This window comes from Talpa occidentalis, unplaced genomic scaffold (assembly GCF_014898055.3).
Source record: "Talpa occidentalis isolate TD23 unplaced genomic scaffold, MPIMG_talOcc4v2.1 talOcc4.11, whole genome shotgun sequence".
Classification (NCBI taxonomy): Eukaryota; Metazoa; Chordata; class Mammalia; order Eulipotyphla; family Talpidae; genus Talpa; species Talpa occidentalis.
Genome location: NW_023601104.1, coordinates 1643552 through 1654236, shown reverse-complemented (window position 1 = coordinate 1654236; position 10685 = coordinate 1643552). Strand labels below are relative to the sequence as shown.

The window sequence follows — 10685 nt, the reverse complement described above, 5'->3', positions numbered from 1 at the left end:
AAAGGAACAAACAACCGGAGGGAATATTACCACCTGTTTATGTATGTTGATTCTACCAAACCAAACTGGCCACCAGCTGCTGAGGGGTTGGGGAGGAGCTAAGGTGGGAACAGGAAATGCTAACCCAGAAGTCAGTTTTCAACTTTCTGGCTGCTTTTGCGGGTGGGGGGGGGGGGGGGGGCGAGGGGAGGCAGGGGAAGGATGATAAGGAAGAACATGGCCAATCTCAGATGACCCAGCAGCAAAGGCAAGATGATGTGTCCCATTCACTGTTGTGGCAGGGCCAGCTTCGGGGCACGGGTGGAGTCACTGGAGTCATGAGATTAGCTGATAGTTGTGTACTCCATGCTCATTCTCTTTCTGACTAAACCCTGTATGTTACTGGAGACAGTAATGTCCAAGGAAAGATGACATTTCTCTGCCTCCCTTGTCATGTGATCGGGCTTTCTGGAAGTGCTGAGTGTGGTTTCCAGGAAGTCTCTAAGGGTGCTCTCTCAGCTGCCTTAGCCTGTTCTCTCTTGCTCTCTTTTTCACGCTGCCAGGAATTCCAGATGACAGCTGACGGTCAAATGGCTATTTTGGACCATGAGGTGACCTTGAGAAAGGAACTGTGCTGTGGCACACTCTACCCTTGGAATGTTTTTCTATGAGACATTTTTGAAGTTTTTGCTGATTTGGGTGTCTGTTAAATTTAGTCAGGGCCAATCCTAACCGAGTCACCTAAGTTATTCTTGGCATTTATGTAACAGATTTCAGATTTCCAAAGATCAATTCTGCTACCTAATTCCGCCTGTCCAAACAACACAGTGTGAGAGAGCCAACGTGTATGTCATGTCAAAGAGTTGCTGGAGATGGAACAAGCCAAGTCTCTCGTGATGCCGCACCAGGGGTAACGTGGAGAGCAGCAGGTTTTGGAAGCCAGGTCACCTCACCCCTCGGATTTTAAAGGCGTAGGTGACAAATTCCCCTTAAAAATGATTTTGATTGGTTAAGTAATGGTTATTTTTTATACGCAATCATTTAAGGAGAACTCAGATCCTGTCAAACAGAAGACTATCTTCAGTCAGATTATCAAGGGGACTGAAGTCACCGGCTTTAAAAACATCAGACTTCTTTCAAGTTGCCACCAGAATACTACAGCTACATTAAAATGAATTACAACTCATTGCATTGTTATAGCATACATTAAAAGAGCTGAATTCTCAAACAGGCTAAGACACATTTTGAATAAGCAATTAGTGAAATGAATGTGTTACTGTTTTAAAAGCATAACAGACTTGATGATTAATGTAGAGTTGACAAAGTCTTTAACATGAAAAGGCAGAGGTAGGACTTTTTTTTTCCTTACGATGCAGGTAAAAGTGAATCGGGTGGACTCAACATAGAAAAGTTTTAATGAGGCAAATGTCAAGCAAGCATATCGACTTCTTAAAAAAAAAACAAAGAAAATCTAAAAGTTTAATTACAAAAACACTTGTACAGAAAACTTGGCATTTCAACAGTTCCAAACACATGTACACATTTTTTTCTAAAATTTGTCAGAAACAAAACACTTTGTCTCAGTTTCCTCAACTGCTCCTTGTTTTTTAATAAAAAGAAAGAAACCTGTAACACTGAATAGGCAACAACTTATTTCTTGAGAAGAGCATGTAAGTTCAGTAATATCTACAAGTGTACTGGGAAACATGAATTGGGTATTGTGTTAGCCTATAACCTCATTTACCACCTCCTAGTTGGGCACAGGGAAGAGAGGAGGTGACACTGATTTCCTTAACAGAACCTGACAGTTTTGTGGCAGCTGAATCCCAGGCACCAGTGACTCAGGTGTGTAGCTGGGAGAGCACTTCAAAAGCAGGCTGCTTATTAGGTGAAAAATGTCCTCAGAATGTGGGCTCTCTGGAGATCCCTCACATTTCTGAACAGGCTTGTTTTATGTCACTGCTAGTTGTTCAACCTTGAGTCGGGAGAATGATGATCTTTGGACCTAGTTACAGCCTTTCCTGGTCAAGAGAACTAAAAATGTCACACAAAACTAACACAAAGGAGAAACAGAAATATTAGGAGGAAGGAAGGAGAGGAAGCATCTGGCAGGAGGCAGACATGAAGTTACAGAACTGGCATATGGAAGTCCTTCTGCCAGAGACAGCGCATTCTAGATTGGGCTTAAGCAGGTGAGGCCTCTGAGGGAAGTGACAGGAACAGCAGGGGACAACAGGAAGACAGAAAAGCAGGTGAGTTGGGTAGGTTTACAGCAATAATGTGGGCTCTTAACTTTGAAACACTGCCCGACAGCTGTAGGTGGGCTTCAGTGTATGGAAATTTGATGGGTGTTCAACGTAAGACATTTACAAAAGGTGGTTTTGCTGCTGTTTTATTTCCTCTGGGCTGAGAAATCAGGTAAGGAGATGCTGAGAAGACATGATGTGCAGCCACATGACATGGTTTCTGGCTTGCACCCTGACTTTGGAGCGTATTGTGAGGGGGTGTGCTGCCACCTGCTTCAGTGGCGCAGTGCCTAGACAATGGGCTCAGCACGCCCTGCTTGTGTTCCAAAGATCTCAGCTGTAACTGGCAGCCTTGTCCTCTAGAGCATCAACACCAAATCAAACTGAACCCTGAGGTGAGAATCAGAAACCCTTCATCCCTTTGGTGTTTGAAAAAATCACTTCCTAAGAAGAGAGCAGGAAGGCAACCCGGTCCTTTTGACATGAATTCTGTGGTTATGGTCACAGAAGGAAGATAAAAGACAGGAGAAATCCTTTCTATGAGCTCAAGAGACAATTTTGAATGAGATTTCTACCTGTCGATCGCCATGAATTGAGTATTTAAAGCAGACAGGGACTCCCTCAGTTTTCACTTATGATAAACTTGTTTTTTCTTTCCTCCCACATCAAATGAGAAACTACTTTTCCCGTTCTCTCCCATTTACTAATGACCTTTTCCTCAACAAAATGCTCCACAAGATATTGCCAATAGATGGGAACAGAGGCGCCTCCCTGGGGCTGCGACACAGTGCATGGACAGCAGCCATGCTGAGCAAACAGCAGGCAGCACCAAGGTGGAAGGAGAGAATTCTGCTCCTGGGCAGCAAGCACAAAGCCTCCATGAGGGAGGGCTTCCCCCCACCCCTCCACAGGACACTGCCACAGTGAGTCCCTTTCTCTGGAGTCACAGCAGGGCAATGATGGGAGAAGACTGTGTGTGTCCAATGAGAGCAGCTCTCCTTCAGAATCCTGCTGAGCCAGCAGCTCAGGTCAGACAATGGAGAGGTATAACTTGGTGGGGGTGGGGAGGGAATAAAGAATGCCCCCCCCCCCAAGGGCATATAAAAAAGAGTGACATCTAGGTATGAAAACTGGAGCTACTGACAAAAGGGTCCTCTATGAATGGGAACAACGAGAAGCTTCACTGCTGCCATGTCAGTCTCAGGTTGCCTGGTCAGCAGAATATATGCAGGTCCACTTCAACAGAAATGGAGAAGACAGGAAACTGAAGACCCAGGGGAGAGGCTGTACACTTTCAAAGTCCACAAGAACGATTCCAGAGGAAGTTCATGTATGTGTTCCTTCTGCTGCTCCCGCATATGGCTTCCTGGGGTGAAGGCATTTAGCTCATAACTGGCAGTTCTTTCACAAGCAGAGTAATGTGCACGCCCACTCTGCCTCCACTCAGTTCAGATTTCCATGGATGGCTTCTCATTCCTCACAAGTAAAACCATTTACAGAACATCCTGGAGCTCTATACCTGTAGAATTGGGGAAGGGGTAGTAGTGGGGTGAAGAAGATGCCAAAAAAGGTAAGTGCTGATCTGAAAGAATTAGGGCTCTGGGTAAAAACATGCTTTGTTCTATCTTCAGAGGAGTTAAGGCGAGGCGCAGGGCGTGTGTAAACTACAGAGCATAGTGCTGCACGCAGGCAAACTCATTGAGATGTCTGAGATAACATTTCAATGGGAAACATGGCCCTGCTCCAGTTAAGCAACAATGGAGCGGCAGGAAAATCCGTCGGCTGAACAGTGTGGCAACCACCAGGGACAAATCTGATGATGGAAAATTAGTACTGTACTTGAGTCCAAAGAATATGTGGTCAATCAAAACCAATTGTCTTCCAATGTAAGTGTAAGGATCTCTTCAAGTGTAAGAATGCCCTTTGTGCATACAAACAATACATTTTCTCACAATGATACCAATGCAATCACATAAGAAAGGGTTTTTTTTTTAACCCCCAATCCTCCGCCAGACATCTATCAACTGGTCCAACTGAAGTGAAGCAGCATATGAATTTTGATAGTTTATATAAAGCATTCACCTCTCAACAGGAAATCTCCCCTACGGCTTCTGTCTATAGCTTCATTTTCCTTGAGTTACTAGTTAGCCACAAAGAAAGTGACAAGCTGGGGTAATTCTCACACTATCTGTCTCTCCAAGTTTAATTTTATAAAAATGACAAAAATATAATTTTTAATGAGTTGATCAAAATTTTATACCATTATAACCACTGGATTGTAATTCTTTCCCATCTACTCCCTATGTATCTGAATGGTCTCATGCCAAAGAGTTTTAGTGTTTTTCTCTTACACTTACCCCCCAACCCCCATTTCTTTAGAGCAATGTTTTAGAGACCCCACTGAACCAGAGTTTAGATATATTTCTCCTCGTCCTGGAGTTTGTACTCATCTAGTCAGGCATTTTTCAGGGAAGACATTTCAACCTTTTGGGACTCAGTTTCTTCACATGTAAAATGTTGGGATTTCCACAGGTCCCTGCCAGCTCTAATGTGCTCCTCTAAAACCTGAAGACCATTAGCTTGCCTTCACTCACTGGGTCCTGACAGTGGATGAAAGCTATGCCAAGCTCATGTCAAAGTAATTAATTGCACCATAAATCCTGGGATATCAGGCCTAGCTATTTGTACATATTTGTATAATGAGGCCAAGCTAGTATTAATCATAGTTTTTCTAACTGCTTCATTTAACAGTTTTGGGGGGTGTGGGGAACTATCCATTCTTAGTTGTGTTTGCACAGCTAGAGTGTAAGAATCAATAATAATAAAATGGTTCACATTTTCAGGTATTATTTTTTCAAGGGCAAAACACTTATAGGTTTAAAATCAGGACTATAACAGTGTAGGTTTTGAAAGGCACCCCAGAAAGCAGACAGTATCGCTCTTAGCCTTAAGACGGGTAAAGCTCTTCTGCCTTACTGACAAAATGCTCAAAATGGAAACCACTTTTGGCTCAAAATGTGCAATAACTGCCCTATACCTATGTGAGGAAACACCATGTTATCAATTACTATGTTCTTTCACGATCTTCCACACTATTTCTCCCAGCTCTCTCTTTTCAAGCCTCCAAGAGCGCTAATTGAAAACACCGTGTGAAAATGAGAAGGCTGGTGAGCTCCTGAAAACCCCAGGCCTAGATTTACAAGCTGTTCCCTTCATAAGCAGCAGCAATAATGCCACTTCTTTATTCTGCAGGGAGTCCAGCCATCTCTTAGAAGCACAGTCCGTTCCATCTGGTCACTCACTAGAAGGATGATAATCCTCTCCCCATCTGAGCACGGCTGAGGCTAAAGTATAATGAATTGCCTTGTACAGTTACCATCCCAGGGCATGACCAAGAAGGATAAAGACGACTGCTTCTGTCTCGGCTAGCAGATGCCTCATTAGATAAAGAAGCATGCTTTTTATTTACATGTTACGTTACTCAAGATCCAAACCATATGAGAACATGAATGTGTGATGAGCGTCTTCATGTTCCTGCAGGACACACAGATAAAGACTCAAACCTGCCATTCTAAGGAGCAGATCCTGCTACCTACTCTTGGTTTAGCACCCACCAGGGGTCTACTTTCCACAGGGCCCACACTAAGCTTTCCACAGTCAGTGTATTTGCAGGGAGGATGTAATTTAATCTATAGACCAAAGGGCTATCAATTCCGTGGGACGGCACACTAAAGGACACCCTAGCTCTAGGAATTTGAGTGAACAAATGCCGATTCCATTTAAGGAATGACACTGATGACTGACCACTAGTACCAAAAAATTTATATGATCACATCCCTCTGGAAATGTGCCTTTTTTCCTTCTGAAAGGATGTAACAACAAGTCATTTGTTGAATATATTTTTTAAAAGCCTATTTTTTTCTCTCCTTTATTATGTCTTGAGAGTTTATTTTTTAATTTGTTCCATCAGGGCATTAAGTGTGTCCCTGTAAGGTTAGTCCACATTAACATTCAGCATACAACAGTTACTGTTGAGTGGTGGGGGTAAGGCTCCTGACTTACGCAGACTTACTTGCTGACTTACAACGTCTTGCTGACTATTATTATAAATTATCATTAACATTTTCTAGAGAAATGGAAGATTAACAGTGAAGTGATACTTTAATTGCCATGTTGGGGCTGATTTCCTTGAAATTTCTCACCTGTTCCTCAAAGGCCATTTGGGAAACACTTGAGAATACAACTAACAGGAGAGTGACAGAGCTAGCAGCCAGGACCAACCACCACAACGATGCTCTTTCTGTCCATCAACCCATGCTGAGGCATGCATGGAAAAAAACTATCCTGATTCTGTTTTCTCACATGATTTACTACACTCAGCAACCATGCAAAAGGAATCTGAATCGAGTCTGCAGCTCATTTATTCCATGTAATTTCAGGGTTTGAGTAGTATGAACAGTCAAATACCATCTTATCTCTGATGATGTGTTGGCACAGAAGTACCACATCAGTGAACACTCACCATTCCCTAACGATCAAGTCTGTTCACAACTTCTCGAACTGTAGCTATGAAGTTTTCATTGTCTTGGGGATTAGCTAAAATAATACTGTGCAGTCTGTTCATATATGAGTCAATGGTGTCCACTGTAGGGGTCTCTCCACTTCCTGAAGTGAAATAAGAGGAAAGAGTAAGAAACTCCTCCTTACTCAGTTCTGTCCTAACACAGTTAAGTGAATCCACACCAAAAGAAATCGTGATTCTACTTGTTCTGCACAAACAAGATTTTAATTTCAGGAGATACTTGTAAACCTCAAGGAAATGAAATGAGTCTGCACATTCTAAATAAACAGATAGGCTATAGCGTTGCTGTACAGCAGCTACATAAAACAAAAAGTCAGAGACTCTGCCAGCTTTGTGCAGAGTCAACATGAAACTGTATATAGAAATACTAATACTTATTTCCTCTTTTATCCCATTAGAACATCTCAAAGCAAGCAAAAAATACATAAGTGCTATTCAGGATTATTACTCAGCTTCTATTGTTCTGAATATCAAATTAAAGTGAATAGAAAGGAAACCAATTATATTAAAATATAACTGAAGAAAAATTTACATGACCAGACACCCTGAAATTCTGAATGATTTTAGCCAATACTGAGATTACATGAGCTACAGACAACTCTGAGGGAAAAATATAAACTTATTTCATGGATTTTCCTCATGAAGGAGACCTGGCTTCACCACATGATGCCCACATAAACTGCCCCTTCCCTGGGCTCCCCATCCACGCGCTCAGCGGGGGATGGCATTACCAGGCAAAGGCATGCTGGCGAAGCTGCTGGTCAACACCTGCCGCAGGGTCTCCAGGTGCTGCTGTAAGACGGTGTTGCGGCTCCGCTCTTGGATCACGTCTACCTCCAGCTTCTCCACGGCCGTGCGCATGCTCTCCACGTGCTTCTGCAGGGCTGCGTTCCGCTCCTCGAACTCCATGTTGGATTTCCGAAGCTGGCGGAGCTCTGCCTCCCGAGCTGAGGAGCACACCCCACACAGAACACATACAGCACCAGCAGTCTCCGGGGAGTCTAATGACTCTCAATCGAAGTTCTCCTTAGCTGTCTCTAATTAGCTACCCCACCTTATTTCAATATTGCCTTCAGCAATGAAGCGCCTGCTCCCTAGGGCTATTTTAAGGCTTAAAGATGGTCATATTCTATATTCTTAAGATTGCCAGGAACAGCTGCAATTCCAAAAATTTTGTTTGTTTTGTTCTTAGACTTATCAGGGGGACCCTAGGAGACCAGGCAAGAACAGTTGTGGGTCCTCTTCCTTACTGCAGTAGGGTCAACTTTGCTCTTTCTTAGATCCTGGATGTGCACCTAAGCGTCCATTTGTACAAAGGGTTCAGGGCTAAGCATCTGAACACAAGTGAATTAGTGAGATAATTTATTTTCTTGGATCTGGAGACTAAAGCAGCTTTGACAAAACGGACAGCTTTTTTCACTGATCTTTTGAGTAGTTACCTTTATTAGAGAGCAAAACAGAAACAGTTTTCTTCTTCTAGACCAGTCCTATGGTCTGGAATAGCACTAATACTGCTTTTGAACAATCACTTCCTTCTGACATTTACATCTCCTTTCACAGATCTGAGGAACAGAAAATGACACTCTGGTAATCACCTTTGCTGTGGTTCAGGAATTCCTCTGTAAATATAGGGATGTCAAAAACAGACCGTTCCTTTACCTCTGCTTCTTTCTGTAAATCGAAAGTAACAAAACAGTTAAATCTTAATAATTAAATAGCAGTGCCTGAAGGCACAATGGTCACATCCTCTGCAGGTAAATAGCAGGGTGAGCAGGAATGAGTGCATGTGCCAGGAGGGAAAGTACCTTTTCACTGGAACTCAATCTTTATGGAGCTCAAGTGGGTTAAGCATTCAGATCTCTAAGGTGTACCATTGCTGTGCAATGAGAAACCTTGAAACAAACCTCTGTAAATTTCCCTATTGGAGAATTTGGAAGCCACTGCTTAGTTCTGTGCTTTGAAATCAAGAGAACACAGTTGTGAAAGTGGTGAGGTAGAAACAGAGAAAGGAACCTTCTAGGTGTTTTTTTCTTTTATATAGAACTGAGGTGCTGTAGGCCAGAAGTGTAGGGGGTGAGAGGATTCACCAGAGACAGAGAGGGGAGCAGAACAGATAGATCCACTGCAATATATTGCTAAGGGGGGCAGCGGGAGAGATAGGAAAGGCCTGCTCTGTCATTTATGGGTTAGTTCCTTGGCTGGGGATGAAATTCAGGCCAACACGGTGACAGAGCTAAGACTTAGACACTAGGCCATCAGGGAGGCCCCTGGGTGTGCTTCTTCAGTTGCTTCTATTGCTTATGCATACACAATGCTTTCTGAGATAGAACTATGCAGTCTAAATGTGCATAGTGATCAGTAATAATTTTAAGCAGAGAGCCACCAGCCATGAGAGTAATAATGGCACACCACTTATATTCCTATTTCTATTTCTACAAGGGACAACCTAATTGGGAATCTTTCAGATTTTCTTCAGACACGGGAACAAAGAAAAAAATCTAAGAAGTCAGAAATAACTTGGTTCCAAAAAAGAAAAAGTCAAGGCTACGTGAAACAGAAAAGAACAACAAAACCTAAAATTCATTCACCAACAAGTCATTAAAAGTCTTACAAAGCCACTGCAAAATATATTTCACAATGATCCTTATGAATAAAGTCAATATTTCAAGATGCTTTGGCTGCAATTTTTACAATGAATTTGGAGTTGAAACCGTTATGAATATAAACTATAAACATCTTGGCACAGTGTTTAAAATTTTGCATAATGCAAGATGGTAAAGAGAACAGTTAGAAATGAGTATTGAGGAAAATGCTAGTGAAACGTGAAGGTTCCAAAACTTTTGTAACATAAAGAACAGTTAAAAGCAAATCTAGAAACCATTTTTATACAAACACGTTAAGGTGACAGAATGGATCTTTCCTACTCTTGCACCAGTGGTGTCTTTTATCTTTGAACACTACGACGTGACGGTCCGGTGCCCAGACGGTCCGGTGCTAAGCAATGAACAATAAATGAGGAACTTCTGATGGCCAAGCTCCTGTTTTCTTATCAGTGTATGCCTTGTAAGGGGAGGCTGTGTGAACTGCCTGCTAATGGCAGCTGATTGAGGGAGACATCTAAGACGGAAGTCTGAAAAACTATGTATTAACCCGTGGAAACTCTCAGAACACTGAATTTTTACCCCATCTTTAATCTCTGAAAGTAAAGTTTCCCAGAACAACTTAAAATTAAGTTGTTAAAATTAAACAAAATTATCACTGAAAACCCCAGTTCTAACATTCAAAGTTCTACCTCGAACCAGTTCTTTGTGGATTTCAAAGAGAAATGATGTATAAACAAACAAATCTGGTTCTGGAAGGGATCTTAGAAATCTTGGAAGTGGCTTTCTCTCTACTGGCTCATCACGAGCTTTTACCCCGTTACTAGGCTGCTGCAGGACAGAAACCCTATGACACACAACCCCAGCACATTCAAGGCACAAACAAAAATCCACTGACCACGAGTATCAAGTCTTACAACTTGCTCGCCTTACCCTTGCTCAGCCCTCCTCGTATTGCATCAGTTAGCTAGCCACAAGTCTAAATGCCTGCCCATCAGGTGGGTAGGTGAGGATGTTTGGCTCCCATCACCATGGTACCAAGAGCCCTCTCCAAGGACTTGATCTCCTCTTCATAGGATCAATTCAGAGCAAGCTAACTACGTTAGGGCACAGGAGAGCACCCCGTAATGAGTAACACGCTGCCCGCCCCTTGGTACAGACTTTGGAGTGCAAAATAAGAAACACCAAAGCAATTAAGCGAAACTGTTCAGTCTCTGAAAAGCAACAGAGAAATTCTACTTAACGGAAGAGTGGTAATCAAAACCATCAGCTCTCCTC

The 10685-nt window shown here is 42.6% G+C and overlaps 1 protein-coding gene across 4 annotated transcripts in view; it reads right to left on the bottom strand.

The window, feature by feature from the left end:
- Positions 1-1006: 1006 nt before the first annotated feature.
- The window catches only part of HMG20A (high mobility group 20A), a 73503-nt gene continuing 63824 nt past the window's right edge, over positions 1007-10685 (bottom strand). For all 4 annotated transcript variants that reach the window (XM_037502059.2, XM_037502058.2, XM_037502057.2 and 1 more), the window contains exons 7-10: positions 8403-8478; positions 7539-7754; positions 6748-6890; positions 1007-3744 (exon numbers count right to left, since the gene is read on the bottom strand). In XM_037502059.2, coding sequence (XP_037357956.1) covers positions 6754-6890; positions 7539-7754; positions 8403-8478 — 429 coding nt within the window. In that variant the 3' untranslated portion in view covers positions 1007-3744; positions 6748-6753. The remainder of the gene's footprint in view (positions 3745-6747; positions 6891-7538; positions 7755-8402; positions 8479-10685) is intronic.